The sequence below is a fragment of the Solenopsis invicta genome, chromosome 14 (assembly GCF_016802725.1).
Source record: "Solenopsis invicta isolate M01_SB chromosome 14, UNIL_Sinv_3.0, whole genome shotgun sequence".
NCBI classification, from domain to species: domain Eukaryota; kingdom Metazoa; phylum Arthropoda; class Insecta; order Hymenoptera; family Formicidae; genus Solenopsis; species Solenopsis invicta.
Window position 1 is genome coordinate 17,148,113 of NC_052677.1, and position 19,553 is coordinate 17,167,665.

The 19,553-nt window shown below is 33.7% G+C and overlaps 1 protein-coding gene across 4 annotated transcripts in view; it reads right to left on the minus strand.

Annotated features, from left to right (window-relative positions):
- LOC105207673 (protein sickie) overlaps positions 1–19,553 on the minus strand; it is a 200,428-nt gene that overhangs the window by 124,375 nt on the left and 56,500 nt on the right. For 3 of the 4 annotated variants that reach the window (XM_039457302.1, XM_039457300.1, XM_039457301.1), the window contains 2 exons: positions 15,932–16,049; positions 15,405–15,457 (listed from right to left, as the gene is read on the minus strand). In XM_039457302.1, coding sequence (XP_039313236.1) covers positions 15,405–15,457; positions 15,932–16,049 — 171 coding nt within the window. Of the gene's footprint in view, positions 1–5,479; positions 5,654–15,404; positions 15,458–15,931; positions 16,050–19,553 lie in introns of those variants that run through there. The other variant, XM_026132323.2, reaches the window with a different exon arrangement.

Below are 19,553 nucleotides of genomic sequence, written 5' to 3' on the forward strand. Positions count from 1 at the left end.
AATTTTTATAACAATTGCAAATATATTTATACATTGAGAAAATATCATAAATTTTTTATGAAAATGTAAAAATTTAATATAAAATTGTATACCATTACATTATTATCAGCTACATAAATCGATCGAAACATTTTTGATCAATTAACATTTACTTTAACATTTACTAATCTATTTTTTATTAAAAATTATTCACCAAATTTTCGAAAGAATAAATGTAAAAAGTGTGTAGAAAACTAAGCTGATAATTATACAACATTGTACTGTAAATTCGATAATAATAAAAATAAAAATTTGTTTTGTTTCTAATTGCATTCGCTCGGCACGGTCAATCCTGCGAACCTCAAAACGTATCGTTAATTTTCGTCAAATCAACTGAGCCACAATGATTCCCGACAAAGCTTTTCGCTACAAATACGCAGCAACGCAACTCAATATCAACCATCGCAACAACTCAATATCACCGTGAAAAGGCAGATTCGCATACGCGAAATACCACGAGTCGACGATCGTGCTAATTGCAATCGCGTTTGCGGCACGCGCACGGCGAGTGTAACGGGCGCGTAAATTTCGGATTTCGAATCGCTTGAGGCGCGGAATTTGCGCCTCGCGAAAAGAGCGGGCGAATTATAAATCAGTGCGGCGATTGAGTAAGTACATCAATCGCGATCGCGCGTCTATCCACCCTCGCCGGCGTGCACGACGTAGATTCGTTTGATGGATATCGAGAGGTTCGCGTTGCAGGGCGATGCTCGCGAGCGACGCTCGACGCGCGCGGCACGCGTGTGCAGAATGATTTACGAGGTCGAATAGTTGAAATAGTTGTAAGAGAAAAGTTAAGGAGTGTCGGCGTTGATTTCACATGAAATATGTTATCATATAGGGAAGAGCTGCTGAACACGCACCGAAATCGTATCTCGTTATATTTTATATTTTTATTTGATATAGGCAACATTTAACAGGTTGCAACTTGTTAATTTGTGCATGCTAACAACACGTTGAAAAATCAGGTACAACTGATGTTAATTTTTGATCTATGTGATAATAATGATGATGTGCAATTTTATATTAAATTTTTACATTTTCAATAATTGTATAAGCGTATTTGCAATTATTATAAAAATTAAGTCTATCAAGCTTGTTAAATCAAATCACTAAATTTTATTATAATAAAAAACCATACTAATACAAGACTGGTAATTATAAAACTAATAACTGACATGAATAAAAATATGTCAGTTACAAAAATTAAATTCATGTTACCTTTATTTTGGCGTTTACTTTTTCATTACTGTTATTTATTAATTATTAAATATTCTTTTTTCTCGGTAAATTATTAATCAAATGAGTGCAATTTTTATGTAAGAAACCAAAGCTAAGAAAAACACAACTGTTATTACTATCTTGTTACAATTTATTTGATAATAAAAAAAATTGCTAAAAATACTGATAATAACAAGTTTTTTCAATCTCGAAAGTAAAGCCCATTATAATTTGCTACAATTATTGCTAATATTGCGGTATTATTATGTATACTACGTGTATGTGAAACTTTGATGCTGTTGAACACAAGCCAGACTAATTGTCTATTTTCCCACTTCAAGGCCGCATCGTAATAAGTACCCGCAATTTTCCGCGGCGGCGGAAGTCGGTAACGATTTACGGGAGAGATCGCGTCGAGACGCAGGTATGCGACCGCAGGTATCACAAAGAAATACGACAGACACCGCGCATATGACATGCACAGTAGCAATGCACATCGAGGACGACACTGCGATTGGACGGCGTGTACCTCGCCACTTATGCAATTTGCTTTACGCTCATTTTAAGAGGCAATTTGACATTGCCGATCTCGCGGCCGTTTACTAGCGCGTCGTCTGAGCCCGAACGGGCTCTGAACTCATAAACAGCGATAATAATTTAATAAAATGCACCTCGCGGGTCACACGAAGTCATCGTTTACTTTCCGTTCGCTCACACGATTTGCTTATCCCTCTTTTTAAAGCGCAAAATAATTCAATTAAATTCAATTATTTGTGGATCTAAGAAATCGACAATAAAAAAAAAATGGAAATTAGACACGTTATTAATTTAAAGAAGAATCTAAGACGAACATTGAGCAGGTGTATAATACTAAAATGTTTGCTGCTCTCAATTATTATTAATAAAAAAATTTGATTGCTAATCTTTCAATATAAATTTTATGGAAAGAATTAATGTTTTATTTAACCACCCTCATTGTAAATAATATAGAAAATTAATCTAATGTAGAAAAAGTTCCTAAATTTTAATAAATATTTATTCAAATAGTACTAATAAAATATTTACTTACGGTAAATAAATAATTTACTCTTAGTAAATATTTTATTAGTACTATTCGAATAAGTATTTATTAAAATTTAGTAATTTTTCCCTCAGTGTACAGAGCAGAAAATAATTTTATATTGGGCTATCAAAATAATTTTGTAGAGTACCCAAGCATGATAATGATGCTGCAAAGTTTGACAATCTAGCAAACAAGTTAATGGTCCAATATAATTTTTTAAATAATTCAACATCATTATTTTCAGATCTGTATTTCAGCAAAATTGTTCTTTCCATGTATATTCTTATCAAATTCCGGCAAGGAGAAGCTTTGGAAGTTTTATTCTAATTGTAATAATTTATGCATCTATTTCATTATAGTTTTAATAACATGTTCTATTACTGAATTAAAATCATTTTTTTTATATTGTTAATAAATTACTTTTTTTTACGTCTAATATAATTTTTCACTTCAATCTCTTTTACACATATCAATAATTATTCCCGCCTGTGTCAATATAATTAATTACATTTGTGAAAATTCTTGTGATTAATCTCGCCCGTATTTCAATTCTAACGGATAAATATTTTCCCCAAGAACGTATTCGCGCGAGATGGACAGAAACGAGGTTAAAAAGAGTTGGAGCTCGGCAGTCCGGCGAATGCGGCAAATGCAATCATTTCGGGTGTCGAGAGGTCAAACTTAGTTAAGAGGAATCCACCACGGTATGTTGTCATCGTCGTCGTCGATTAACGGCCGCTTTATTAACTGCGCGCGAGTGTCGCTGCTTCTTTGACTGACAACTCAGTCTGTCCAATTTTATGAGTTAATGAGCTCGTCGGCCAAGCCCGCTTATTGCGAGCGAACGGTAGAAACACAGTCGACCTTCTGTGATTTCGCCGAGCCGTTATTTCGATTTCTCGTCTAGACTTGATTAACCGAATCCCGAAATATACACGGAAAAAAGACGGTTTTGCTGAAGTGTTTAGAAATTTGGCTGTATACAGATCTGAAAATAATTTTGTTGCACCATAATAGTTATGACGGATGCTCTCAAGCATGATGAGCAATGCTACAAAAATTTTGGCATCCTATTGTAGCAACCAGTTTAAACATAATTATTTTGATGGTCTAATAAAACTATTTTCAGATCTGTATCCAACTAAATTTTTAGATTCTTTAGCGAGAACGTTCTTTTCATGTAAAATTAAAAGTAAAAAAAAAAGTAAAATTTGCAGTCAGTATGCTATTTTCATATTTATAATAAATACAAATGTTTATGTCTGCAAGAAATATCTGGCAGATACGATAAAAAATGTGTCTTATTAAATAAAAAAATTTGTTTTAAATGAATTACACAGAAAAACAATTTTGCTAAAGTATTTAAAATTTTTGTTGGATTTAAATTTGAAAATAATTTTGTTTGCTCATCGAAATAATTATAAAAGACGTTTAAAGCAATGATGAGCAATGATACAAACAGTTTTGATCTTCTAGCAATCAACTTAAGCGTCAAGCACAATTATTTGCATAACGTAACAAAATTATTTTCTTTTCGTACATAAATAGCGTAAAATTAGAAGCATGAGGCTTCGAAAAAATCTTTTGTAAGATCGGAGACAAAATCTTTCTGAAAAGTTGAACGAATGATTGCAATATTGCTTTCAAAGTATCTCCTTACATCGTTAGGACAGGACTACCGGCATTCCTGCGCCGTTAATCCTTATAGCCTAATGTGACCTCGAAGCATATTGCACGAATCGCTGAGAAGTGAAACGCTATAATATTAATTCATTCGTTAATAGTTTTACGTAGGTATTAACTATTTTTTATTACTTCGTTTATTTTTAATTTCGCATTTAATTCAAAAATATAATATTATACGTTTATAACGTTGTACATAATAAATGTATATTTTAAAATAATTTAAAAAATTAGAACTTATAAGAATTATAAAATCCAAATTGTTAATTATAATATTTCATATTAATGTTTAATTTTTAATGGTATAACATTAGATGATTCACATACCTATATTTTAACTTACATTTTATTTCATTTAAAAATTAGTAGCCTTTATTTGAAATACTAACAGTATAATAATAGCCATAACGGAAGCAAATGGGGCTGTATCAGTTCCTAAACGTCACCTGGCTCTAAAGAGTTCCTCTATAACTTCCGCCAAGACCTTTTTTTCCTCAAGCTTAATACGGACAATCTGGTCCCTAGACCTAACACAGCTTTCTTTTAGATTTGACATAGTGCCAGGTACTTAGGCAGACTTTATGCAGTCCTAGTTTCTTAGGCTTTGATACAGCCTTGGAACGTCGGACCCGATGCAGTCCCGGGTTTCTTTGATCTAGTCTTCGGAAAATATATGTAGGTTTTACAAAGGTGCTGTCGGTGGTTGGCCATTGCCTTTCGGCAATGAAAGGTGGCGATCATTTAAAAAATCTAGGTGGAATTTAAACCTGAATCTTTGGCACAGACTCTCTACGCCACAATCACCACTAATATTAATAATAAATTCACTCGAAATTTCCCGCAATTCCCAGAGAATAATATTGCGTTCACCAGTGACGGCCACAACGACCATAAACTCGAGTGCTCCAACGATCTTTCGCGGAGATGAAAGCAAACGCGAGCCGGACCAGATGATCGATAATTTTGTTCATTCATAAAGAACGGAGTTATGAAAGAGCGAGAACGAGATCACGGGAAGTAAAACGGATCACTGCTTGGCACGTGCTACTCGAACACTTATGAAACGTTAACCGAGAAAAGACGGAGAGCACACGCCTGCGCGGCGTATCTGAAGAATGCCCGTGTTCTGAACTTGCTTATGTCAAACACGTAAATTAATTTTTTTTCAACAGTATGTATTTGTGTTTCAACAAATACAAATAAGAAATTCGTCGATCAACTAAAAGAGTTTATTTTTCAAAACATCAGAAATTCGATGGAACGTTATGTAGAAACGTTGTGTAGAAAATTAATTTTTAATAATAAAAAATATTTTTTAATGATATAAATAAATTATTTATATATAAATAAATTATTTAACTACAAAAGTAATACAAGTGTAAAGCAAGAAATTAAAATGCGTATGAAAAATAAGTAATAATTAGATTAATATAAAATTGGAGATTTTTAACTTGACAGAAAATTCAACGTTACCCAATAACAGTTTCTCTTCGGCGTCTCATCATCAAATTCAGAGTATAAAACGCGCAACAGTCAATTTGCCAATTAATTAACCAGCATCACGATAACGCCACTAAACACTGCGATAAAACCAACTGATTTTTATTTTATTGACACGTTTCGCGCGCTTTCCGGTTGCGAGAATCGACGCAGCATCCACGCTGCTGAATCACTCGTAGGACACTAAGCGACGAGAGACAGAGAGCATACACAGGGACACGAGGTCGAGGTAAGCCACACCGCAATTGGCCAAGCAGGGACCGCGTTAGCAAGCGCAAGGAGGAAGGAAGAAGGAGCAATCGGCAGGTAGTGGGAGCCGTGCTCCAAGTGTGAGAGCCTGGGAGAACCCAGGTATCCACGTGGCCCGCGAATTTGTGAGTGGGGTCAGTTCGTATCCGTATAATATCTTAGCGGAACGTCGTTAATTCATTTTTTTTTTTTCATCAATACGATGCTCAATTGGATGACACTGTCAATAAGTGTCAAGTTTGAAGACAAAGTGTTATTGATTGAATATTGATAGGACGGAGAAAACATTGAAAAATTTGAATGAATGTAAAGAGTTGAAAAATTTCGAGGTTTTGAAACTCTTCAGTTTAATGTTTTTTCGAGTTTCAGATTCTGAAATTTCGAGATTTGCTAATTATGTACATGGAATGACGATTTTGCTGAAGTATCTCAAAATTTAATTAAAGATTAGCTGGAAATAATTTTTTGTCACACCATCAAAATTATTATGTAAGATTTTCACGCATGGTGAGCGATATTGCAAAAAGTTTCGACATTCCGGTAACTCGCTTGAACGTCCTGCATAATTTATATTTTTATCTAATAAAAAATGATATTCAGATCCAGCTAACTTTTCACGTGCTTCGGCGAAATTCTTTCCGCGTGAGAACTTGAAAGAAAAAGTGGTTCGATCGCTTCACAATCGGAATATTTTCAGTTACGAGGTTTCGGGGTCTTAGAATTTAAACCGCGCGCACGTGTAAAGAAACAGGAAGAGCACCGATTACTTTTGACTCGCGTATTTCCATCCAATTTACTCGGCATTGTGCATTCTGGACGTTGCCATGCTGACAGGATGGATCCGGGAAAGGCGAGGCTTTTTTTTCCCGCGGTCGGCTCATTCACCAAGACATCCGCGAATCGAATTACTGAATCTTTCACGAACACGCTAGACCGCCAGCCGACAATGTAACAGTTTATCGGCTCGCGCGGGTACGTCATTAACTTTTGAAAACAGGCCCGTTCGCTTGTGCGCTGACAAATGGCCGGAAATACCCGGAATGTATTACACTAGTTTACAGTCATCATTACAAGCGCGCGCAAAATCTATTACTTTCTAAAGTGTGAATAAATGTGACGAATATATTGGCTATATATGTAAAGAGTTCATTAGTTTGCTCAAAATTTGACTTCTAAGATAAATATGCATACAATAACAAGTACATGTAATATATATATATATTTAAAATAAAAAATTAACATCCATTATAAGATACTAATAATAAAACCTATAAATGTCAATAATATAAAGAAGACTTCGTAAAGTCGTGTCGTTCATATTAATTAACGAGTTAATTAATTATGCTCATTTTTCTAATCGTTCGAGAATAAATATAAGCTAAATGGCTCAACTATCGACATTATTCTGAATATCGAAAATTTGATTTTAAATGTTTTTTTTTAATGTATAAATTACATTATCGCACAATTTTATATGTGTGTGTGTGTGTGTGTGTGTGTGGGGGTGGGTGTTCCAGTTTACTTAAATTCCAAAAAAAATTTAAAATCTACTTATTGTTATAATATTTCAAAATAAAATTTTAATGTTCTAATTAAAATATCATACGTTCAAAAAAAAAATGTACACACGATTGTACATACAAGCAATGATTGTACGCACACGTGTTTTAACATAAATTAATTTTATATATATATATATATATATATATTTCTTTATAAGTAAAAAACAAATAATAGCTACTCACTCCACTCTACCCAGGCCAATTCCTCTTTTAAAATTCTACGTAGTTGCTTAAGCTGCTTCCCTATGACACTCACACACGCGGTAAAACACGATTACACGAGCGAGTGCGCGCGCGCGTGCTACTACCGAAACGCAATGAATACAAAACTAATTACGCGGACCAATATTTCCCGATTAAACGTATCACGATTCAGGCGCGCCTCGCTCTCGTCGCATCTCCGTGGCGTTTCGTTGACCATCGTCAACGACACCAGGTTTCGACTTCGGTTTTTTCGCGCGCGGCACGTTAGGGTTAGAAACGCCGAATCGAGGAATGCCGGTCTTACTTTCCATGTTATTTAACGTGAACGCGCGTCTCTATGAATTACTTTAATCAAATGCGTGTTTTGTTCAAATGCGCCCGTGTAAACAAACCAAAGATTGAGATTCTTTTTTGCGCGCGTTGAACGCGCGACAATACGTGCGTAGAAAGCAGGGTTAAGTGTACGACGCGACGCGACGCGACGAGATGCGACAATTCATTTGGAAATACAGAGAGGCGGAGAAGAATGATACAGAATTGAGTAATCGGGACAATAATAACACAATTTTCGATCGCGTGAATTCCGTGAAACGCACGTTTCACTAACAAAAGATCGATCGCGACTTGCTATTTTTCGAGTACGCGACTCGCGACACGCTCCGCACTTTTCAACGATCTGAAGTTGGCGGAAGAACTGCGGGCGCGCGGGCGCGGCGCTTCAATCGATGCGCGCCGTGCGCGGTAAAAGTTCAAATCGTTCAATGCGACATTTCTTACGTACAGGGTGTTGCAGATACATTTAGGACGCACAACTAGTTGCATACGGCAGACTGCCAGAGGCAGTTGTCATTAATAAAAGTTAATTGTTTAATTTTTAGTTTGAGAATTATAGGAATTGTAGGAATAATTGTAGGAATTTTATGTTCAATTCAAGTATAGATATAAAAAGATTGGTAGCTTATTCGTCTATATTTCATATGAATATAATATTATGTGTTTTAATAACTATGTCTAAATTAAGTATTTTAGGTAGATATATTATGATGATTTCTCATGGATTATGTTCTTCAGGATCGTTTTATATAGTAAATTTATTTTATAGACGGATGGGGAGACTTTTGTTAAATTTTAATAAGGAATAATAAGAAAAATACCTTCTGTAATAATTTGGTGATTTTTATTGTGTGTGGCTAATTTTTCTTTTCCTTCTTCATTAAATTTTTTAGAGAGTTAATCATTTTAATGGCTATTTTATATGACAAATTTCATTACGCCTAATCAATTGCGTGTCCTAAATGTATCTGCAACACCTTGCACGTGCAAGCACGTTATAAATTATATGCTTCAAACCAAGCTTAGTTAATAGGAAGTCTGTAGTCGAAAGTTAATAAGGATATATATTGTAGTTTCGGAGATCTTTGGTCACAAGTCGGTCGTAAAAATGCAATTTTTCCTTGGCAGTGAATGACACATTGCAATTTCTGCATTGCGCAAGTACGGGAAAATAAATGATTACAATGTTGGAATGAGATTAAAAGCATGAATCGTCAGGACCTAAGAACGAAGAATGCTGCACTGTGCATTACGTCAAGGGGAAATTGCATTCCGAGTCACTTCGAGTCGTTCGCGTGACGTCACGTCCGCGCAGAGGATCAATAGAAGTGCAATGGATGATTACAGGGAACGATTCAAAGCGATCAGACATTAATAAAAAAGAAAATATACCGGATCTTGAAAATTGCATATCGCGTAGCTACATTATCTGTCTTTTTTCGTTCTGTACTTTTTCCGTACTGTTTTTTTTATATTTACTGATCGTTGGTTTCACACATGAGTACAAAGCCATTAATTGAGGATATTAAATGAGTAACGCAATAGACAGCGTGATCGATTACAAGATCTCGTTTTGCGCAAGAAATCTTACGTGGGAAAGTTGATAGAGTTATCGTCAGATACCTGATGACTAATCCAGACATAGAGGTATCATATTTTATGTCAAAAAGAAAAATAATCTAGGACGGTGAATTCCTTTCAGTTGGAGTGAATTTAAAGAGAGAATTAACCTTGGATTAATGTGTATTGGAATGGTACACGATTTATAAACTAACTTTAAATATATCGTAACTAATTAAAAATAAATTAGAAATTTAAATTAATTCAAATAAAAGAAAGAGCTAAATTGTAAAAAGTAAAAATCAAAATTGTAATAAATTACTTCTTAATAACCTTATTATAATACTAGCACGAGTTTTCAAGGGCATCTCATGTACATCGTGTACACGGCGGACTTTTCAGTTCAAAGAACTACTACGGCCTAGAACGTAGTCTTTTTTTTCCACAAAGCGGTCTTATACCGGGAAACCGCGCCTATGTTTCCCCGTTTTCTCTTCACTCTCTTCCCTCATATTACTACAGTATTATCTCGTATCTAGGACACCTTGCGATATACTGTGACGTTTTCGACAGTCTATCATCGGCACCCACGTGCCTCCCTCAACACTTGTTCGCATGCCTAATCCAAACAATTGAATAATCAATTTTCGAGCGTTTGTTTGTCAAGTTGCGTTTATTTAAACATGATAGTTTTTGACTCTTTAGTGTTACAACGTAAATTGTGTCACGTTCTGTGCTTGAAGTTCAAGTGATAATTATAGAATTCAAATATTTTAATATATTACAGCCTTTATATTTGGTTTTCTATATATTCTAATTTAATAATTATAAACTTTTTTCATATACTTGAAATATCTTTTAATACATGCTAAATTTTGTCTGCTGGATTATTAAAGTAAATTTTGCTTTAATAAAGAATTAATTGAAGGTATCAAAAGTTTCAGAAAAAAGTAATTAGCTATATTATCATATTAGTAAAGATATTTAAGAAGTTATTAAAGGTTGATTTTTTAATATTATTACGCAATCAAATTGTTCTTCTCTGAAATGCTCTCAAGACTTTTAATCTGGATTCTTTATTAAAGCAAAATTTGCCTGAAATAATCCAGCAGACAAAATTTTCGGACAATCCGTATTATTTATAAATTATCGCAGTGAGAAAATTAGGAAAGTCGGCGCGATGCTTGACTAATATATACGAAATGACTCATCCTCGCTATCTCGAGAGAGCGGATTATCCGCGAAATAGAAATAGATCGCAATGGACCGACTAGCTGGCCAAAGACGCCGCGCCGGTTCCGGTTTAAGCTTGAGTTTAGCCGACTCTCTTTTAATCATCAAAACAACGTTGACGATCGAAGGATAGTGTGAAAACGAGAACCCAGCCCGATTTCACCGCAGGACCAAGTTTATACGTATTGGAGAAGAACGAGCAAACTTTTCAAAGAAGAATATTAATACCTTCGAGCTTATACTGACAATAAGAGGAGAAAATATCTTGAAATAAAAAAAATGTAATTAACACAAAAAAATTATTTATTTGGTTAATAGCTTATTTATTTGCAGCTAAGTTAAATTGTCTTAATTAAAATATTTATGTAAATAAAATAAAATAATTTTTAATCAAGTAATGTTTTCTTGCAATTTTAGAAAATATTTACCGTTAGATTATTTTTATGTTCAAGTAATAAATTTTTTTGAACTATGAAAACCATTTAATTGAGTCTAATAATGTTATTAGCTTATTTGTAAAATCATTATTTAAATTTAAAAAATATAAAAATACAAAATTATATACTCAAGATAATATGTCTATTTACTTAAAAGTAAATATTTTTATTTAAACAGAACAAGTAGAAGCTTGCATTAAAATATATGGTTTTAAGAAAATATACTTTTTTCATTAAAAAAAAAATTTTTCTCTTAGTGTGTAAATTGAATCGGAATTGTTCACAATCAATTTGAGAAAATCTAACAAATAAATAAAAATTTCAAATTAAATTCAGCTTTTTCTCCATTTTATCTTAAAAAAAAAAATACTTATTATATGAACTTTTAAGTTTTCTGAATTTATGTTAAAAATCTGTGTTAAAAATATCTTTTCACTAATTCCTCTTAATACATTTTTAAATCTTTTTTCCACTAAACAAAAGCTGAACTGAAATGACAGATATGACAGATTGGGAATCGTATTTCCATGTACACCCATGTGTACATCGTTACACGCCGATTTATGCAACCATTGAATATCCGGTTTACGTAGCGATCATAGAACGCACGTTTCGCTCTATACGCTATTGTACGTGTCGCAGAAGTGCGTACGAGTTGTAAACTGACGACGAGTTGCAGGTCGCGTGTTGAGCGCGGTTCCGAAAGGAAAACACGTGATTCAAGTCGGTTACAAGCTGTTTCACAAATCGCTTTAGATACAAAGAGATCAATGAAAAAATTATAAAAAGACATACGTTTAACGTTAAACTTTCAGCATTAAAATTTTTTTTAACATTACATTCTGTTTAATAGAAATGTATATTACATGTTATAAAATTGTATACTTGTTAAGTAAAATTATACTTGAAATTTTCTGTCCTACATATTAAAATTGTAACAAAAAAATATTCTTTACTACGTGCATTGTTTCGGGGAGAAAAAACGGTCGACTGGTCGAGTTAGCGTTTTTCTTAGCCACGATGGATTATCTTCACTTATCATTCACGTGAATCACCCTGTACACGTGGCGCGTGTGCTTGGCTTGCTTTAATTATAGACCGGAGCCCTTCTCCTTTCCTTAGCGTCCACCCTCGACACCGCGAAATTGGAAAGACGACGTCTACGAGCCTGCCTACAGACTCGTTTCTGCCGTTCATTCGATCGAGGGTAAGAACGAAACTCGAGAAAAGACTTCGAAGAGCTTTACGTCGTCTGCCCCCCCCCCCCTTCCAAAGTGCCACCCCGAACTGAACTCCAAAGTAATGCGGAGTACTTAGCAAAGCAAATACTATCAAGAGCTATTAAGTGCTATGCGCGAAGTTTCCTGGCCTAGTAAACTATGGAGTACGTCTGCCAAGAACTGAAGAGTGACGCGAAACTATTCGTTAACACTGTTCGATTATCGAGAAAAAAATTTTTTACAGAATTACTTTATATAACACACTAGACTTTAATTACATATTGTACTATTTATAGACAGCTGTCCTAAATTTTATATATATATATATATATATATATATATATATATATATATATATGTTTTTATTGCTTTTAATTTTTTGAACAGTGTTATCCAATAACCAACGGAAACGAATTTACTACATTGAGAGCAGAATGGAGGAACGTGAATGCTTCTAATTTACAATTCGTCAATATTTGCTGTGGGTGTGAGGACTGTGTTTGAATAGAAAGAAAGGCGAAAGGGTGGAGGGAAAAGAAAAATGAGAGTAGAGAAATACGTGTTTTATGGATTCCAAGTGCATCTCGCTGGGAAAACGAGCCACGTCACATCCGGGTGGATGGATCGAAACGCGTAGTCGAGTTATACTTTTCTCTTTTTCTCTTTCTCTCCCTCCCCTCCCTCCCTTTTTCGTAGGACGATGCCACCTCGAGTTTCCAATTTGCATAATCCTGAGTCAACGCGCGATGCTCGTCCTAAGGGGATACAAGTTGAAGGACTGTCAGTGGGAATAGAGTCCTTACAGTGTTACAGAAGAAAACGCTATACGTGACATTTTGAAGCTTCATCAGATGTTCTCTATCCTTTTCTCGAGTGTTAAAGCAATACAAGAAGATAATTTAGTCCTTTAATTCTTAAATAATAAAAATGTAAGGTTTTAAATTTAAATTTAATTAAAATGTAATTGGAGGTGTAAAAAGGTATTTATTCCAGATTTTATTTCCTAGATTATGATATTAATTTTATTCTTCATTATGCGATAAATTATTTAAAAATAAATACGCTAAATTGCCTTTTCAGAGAATAATAAAATTTAATTGTGAGAAAATGTTATATATGAACAATGCTAACATTTTTCCCATGCGAGAAAAATTCAAGTGAAGTGTCGCGTCTGAAGAGGAAATAGGTAATCGAGATAATTTATGTGCGTGAACGTAACGAGACGTTATAATTAGCTTAATATTAACCACGATGGATTCTGTGCGGAAGCCAGAAACTTAATCACAAGTAAAAGCATGTGTCAAAGGTTACGCGAGGCACAATTCTGAGTGAATCCCCGTTGTAATGGTTCCATAAAACCCTAATTAAAATGCCGAATGAAATTCACGTAATCGTTCTTCTCGGACCCTCGGATTTATCTTACGGTGTTACGCAAAATATGATTATTACGCACGTTATAACGAGGGATTACATCCTATAAAGAAATACGCGAACGCGTAAAACGAGAATACATGTAACTTTGAAAATTTATTATTCAGTTTATTACATAACGGCTAATAATATCAAAGTGCATGGAGTGTAATATTTCACTGGAAAATTAATTAGCAAATAATAAATTAGCTAAAGTAAAAATACATGTAAAAGATAAGAGACTACGATTACGATAAAAGTATAATATGTATCGCAATACAATATTTTGCAATTAAATTATTAAATAAAATCATTAATAGAAAAAATCAAATGAAATGTAAAAAAGTAAGCAGTGACCTATAATATTGACGGCATTGTCGTCAGTGGTTGGGGAGTGGTGAGCTCACTTCAGAGTCGGTTTTTCGATCATGGGGTTGAGCACAAAAATTTTTGAATACTTCGGGAAAGCTTTAGAATTCTTGTGCAGGCATTGGCGTATGATAATGGGCACGCAGTAGTGTTCATAATTGCATGGCATTGCCTTAATTTTAATATAGGATTGACGGCATTGTAGGCATTGACTAACAATAAGCATTGTCGGCAGTGTACAAAAATGTCGGCAGTGTTTTACAGCAATTGCCAAATAATAGAATTAGCTAAAGTAAAAATACATGTAAAAGATAAGAGACTACGATTACGATAAAAGTATAATATGTATCGCAATACAATATTTTGCAATTAAATTATTAAATAAAATCATTAATAGAAAAAATCAAAAAATTAAAAATATGGTAATAATATGATTTATGGAAGATAACATAGTTTTAAAATCGATGCATTTTAAATCAAAATTTTAAAAACAATTAAATGTGAAAATTTTCAAAAAATAATGCATAAATACTTGTAAATGAACAAACACAAACGTTTTAATTAAGAACACGCGCGTAAAAATAAATTAGAAGCTCAGGATTGTGAAACTAAACATCAAGATATTTTTTTAAGAAAAATCGGAACGTGCCGCGAGATGAAATCGCGTCTAGTTTCTTCTAAATATTTCGAGGAGAGATACTGATGATGATCTATGATGCACCGTACGTGCAGTTACATACATTTTATCTATGTATCGTAAGCGGAGAAAGGGAGAGACAGCGAGCTTGTGAGCTTTCTATTTTTAAAGAACTGCGCTCGTGCATAGCTGGTTCTTAAATTTGCTTCTCCAGAGGAAGATCCGGAGCATCCGCGCATCAAATACCAAATCTTTTGAATTTCCATTACGCTCGATTGGATTTTATTTATATCTGACGTTTTCTTATCTCACATAACTAACAAGCAAACAGTATTATTTTAAATTTAATTGAAAATATATTTTAAATTTATTTTAAATTTATTGTTTTGAGAAGTGAGCTGAATGATATATTTCTCTTAGATAAGAATATAAATTCCTCTTGCATGCGTTGCAGCAATAAAATATATATGTATTTTCGTTATGCAATTATAGAAATTAATTTAGAATTTTTATCTTAACCGTCGCCATCGCGTCGTTATTATACGTAATAAACGCAGACAGCGTAATATTAATTACTTAATTGAGGCGCGATATTAATTAATTAAATAATTAATTGAGGCTTTTAAAGTAATAGTCTAGAGAATATAATGTAATTTTTGTCTGATAATTTTAAAATACACTCACCATTTGTTGGGCGCTTTTCGGCTTTCGGTTTACGTCAATCACTTTCTGGTTAGCTGTAATAAGGAGAACATACGTTAATTTAAAAGATACTCCTCTTTCATTTAACGGACTAACGGACGTCGCAGTGAATTGCATACGCGCGCGTACATACTGCACGTGACTGTTGTACTCTATTCACTAATGACTTTAGTGTCGATTTATGTGTTATAGGTAACTGTCCAACGCCATAAACGATTCAGTACTGTTAGACAAATCACAGATTTATATCGCAACCCATCGCGCTCAATATTTTTTGCGCCTCAATTTTTATTAATAAAATTCCGCAATTCTAACACTTAAAAACAAAAACTTTAAATAATTGAGTCAATTCTAATCAGTATTATAATATTTTATTGTGTATAATAAATTTCTAACTCCGCTAAATATTCTATGAAGATTTCGTAAATTTTTTTCATTTTATAAATATTTCACTCAATGTTTTCATTTAACATTTTAAAAAGAAATGAGAGTGTGCAGAAGATACTTACTGACAGCTTCCACCAGATCGGCTAGAAGGACACCGTCACAGAGATCAGCTTGGAGATCGGTTACCCTCCTTTTGCAACCCCCTCGTTCCAGATAATAATTCGCCCAATCTGTATAGATCTGAAAGTATCAAAAATAATCATATAAATAATTACAGAAATAATGTCTGCACATGTAAGAAAAAGATATAAATTTATTTTATTGAAATAAATATTTAAGTGCGGTGAACTATATTTTATTCTTAACAAATAAACCAATTAATAAGAAAATGAGATATATTTCACAGAAATGTATTTTCGTCATCTCACAATTAAATTTTTTTATATTAATAAAAACCAAAGACAACATTTACTTGCTAATATTTCGACTTTCTTTCTCAGTTTATACATATTCTGAGAGAAATTATTAATTATACTATATTTAGTAATATTTTCAAAATTATTATTTTTTCTCTTTCTTTTTAAAATACACAAGTATATAGTTTCTAAGTAATTTTAATGATAAATTTCCATGTATTTATATTTACTTTTATTTTACATTTACTTTTCTACTTTTTTGTTTCGTAATAAAAAAGAACGCAGAATAAATTGAGTGCTCATTGTCAGAGCCGCTTGTCGAGTACAATACGGAAAATTGCACGCGCTCTTAATTACGTTGCGTTTCATCGGTAACGATTATGGTTGATCGATCGACTCTTGAGATCACAGCTCGGTGAATTAAAGGCGATCGCAAGAGAAAAAGAGAGAGCAAACGAGAGGGGAGACAAATAACGAACAGCTTGTAGAGAGCAAACATATCGTAGAGGAGTAAACTTTAATGGCCGATCGATCGATTATTATTTCTTCGCCCCGCGGCTACATGCTGGTTATTATTTCTTCATTGCTCGCTTGAGCCTTACGGATGTTTGTTGTTACGAAAATAACAAATAACTTCAATTCTTTTTAGACGTTCATTATTTTCCTCTATTGAAAAGTTAATAAAACTTTAGTTTTAATAAAGAATAATTTTTAGAATAACTCTGTTCCGCCACAATTAATTTTATAAATGAAAGCGCTAATTACTCATGCCATTATTATATTAAAATAATACAAAATATATAAATTGCATTATTTATTTACATAAATTTTCTTAGCATATTTAACCTATAATTTTGCAAAATTTCTGACGATTATTTTCAGCAAGTGCCAATCAAATTTATTCGAATTGTACAGTTAACCTTGCGTTACTCGAAGCAAAGGAAGCAAAATGTAAAGAAAAGATAAGAATATTTTCACATCAAAAAATGTTTCCTTATTCGCCTCTTAACGCGTCAAATCGCGCAGAATCTGGTATTCAATACGTATGCAGTATGCACCTCACAATTTATTGTTCAGTAAATTTCTACTGTTTATGAAGTTATGATACAATATGCGTACGCGTGAGAGAAAATAGCAAGTAATACCGATAAGAAAACTATTAAATTACTATAAAAATTTTATATATTTCAATTAAATTCTAGTAAAGATGTAAAAGGTACGATGAAATGCACATATCTTTTTTTTTTTAGAATAATAATGTAATCTTTTTTAGATATTATAATAAAAGAAAATAAAATTCAAAATTCCCTCCGAAAGTTCCGATAAACAAATAAAATAAAAGTCTCAGCAAGAAATATCTTCAGAGAGGTATGCGCGTGAAATAAGAAAATTATACACATCGTGCATAGTCATTTTATAAGTGAGTGAATGGATTAAAGTGCGGAGAAGCGCATTAACGAGCACTTACGAGCAAAGTGCACTTCGGAAGTCTATCACGTTGCTGTCACAATCCTACGATTTGATTTATCTTATTATTACGTCGAAGCGCGGTTAATTTGTTGCCGAGTCAGATTCCTGTCGCCTTGTTAACGCAATCTGTTACGTTGCACTTCAGGTTTTCCATCGTTACGTCGCCAATTATGCGGCGAAACTTAATCATCGCGAATCCAAGTCGCACCTCTAATTAGAGCATAAATCTTAGTTATTGCACCGCGCTGATTTATGTTGTAAATCGTATCGTCTCAATTACGTGGCAAATCTTCGATAGCCGCGCGCGCGGACAGAATTTCAATTAGCGTGTCGTTGATGACATCGCGAGTCTCGCGATGGTCCCGAGGACGCCTATTCGCGTAATGCGCGACAGGTGCCCGGCGTGCGTCGACGAAATTGAACGCATTTGCAGCTGACCGCGAAGCTCTCCGCGAACTCTTTCCTCTTTTTCTGTTTTCTTTTTCTCGTCGCTTTTCCCTCTCGGCGAAAACAGCGCGCGACGCATCCATTTGCATTTCCATCATACGCAGGCGACCTATACGTCATGTAGGTGTTATCTCCCGCTGATTGCAACCTCGTGCAAGCGCGTGTACACTTACGTTTATTAACACGCAACCCTTCCTCCTTCTCTTTCCTTCTCTCTTTTTCACTTTATATTTTATTGCGCCGCAGGTGCTTGACTGCCACAACTTTGTCATCGTACATGTTCCATATTTATTTGTCGGATATTCAAACGGCGCGACGGAGAGAAATGAGACGATCTCTCGAATAAATTTATAGGGTTACTGCACCAGTCAATAAACAAATAATAACAACAGGGAAAAAAGGGAGATTTCAATCAAATCTGTAAAAATTAAATAAAAATTAAATCTAACAAATTAATTAATTAATTTGCAATTTATTATTTTCAACTTTTATTATTTCAATATTTTTCCTAGTCATTTATTGCTGATTGCTAAGTGACTGGTGCAGTGAGCCTACGCTAAATCACTCGAATCGATATTACTCTGATATTTACATTGTGCCGAGTCTATTATTATTGATCATTTAACAAGATTGCGCACCGAATTTTCCTCGTTGGTGTTTCCTCACATTGGTGTAAAAAAATTTTATTATTTATTCCACCAATAAAAAATTCTGCAACCGTACTTTTTTTATTTTTTTTCACTCGCAATCGTTTTTCAATATTATTTTATCATACTTTCAGTGTGCATTATTTACACAGAAAAGATTAGTATTAAATCAACAATTTATTGTTTCATATAAGCAGGAATATAAAATCTTGAAAGAATTTGATAATTTTTAACGAAATTTCTTCATGTTAACAAATTATGTCTGTTTAAGAATATAAACTCTTTCAAGAAGGTCGTATATTCTCGCTTACATATGAAACAAGTGAATTGTTGACTTAATGCTAATTTAATTTTTTTTCTGTGTACAATAACTCCAGTGTACATGTCACACCTATCTAAAACAGTTAGCCTCTATTATTGCGATCTTTTTATAAAATCACAAAGATTTATGAATTATTTTCTTTATAGTTTGTTGATGGCAATTCTTTACATTGTATAAATCGGTACATGATTATTTTTGACAATAAAATGTTTCTCGAGCAAATTTAATTATCCAATATATCAACAGTGATTACAACGCGCCTATTCTCAGGAAACTTTATATTTGATAATTTTTTATACGTTAGCATCTATGAGCAAGCTTCGAGGACATAAATCACGTGAGGAAGCATGAATTGTCCTGACGCGTTTACCGCGCTGGCGGAGCGCCAGGCTTTTCAGCGTGAGCAAGCGTGCGAGCGAGCGAGCGAACGAGCGACTCTAGA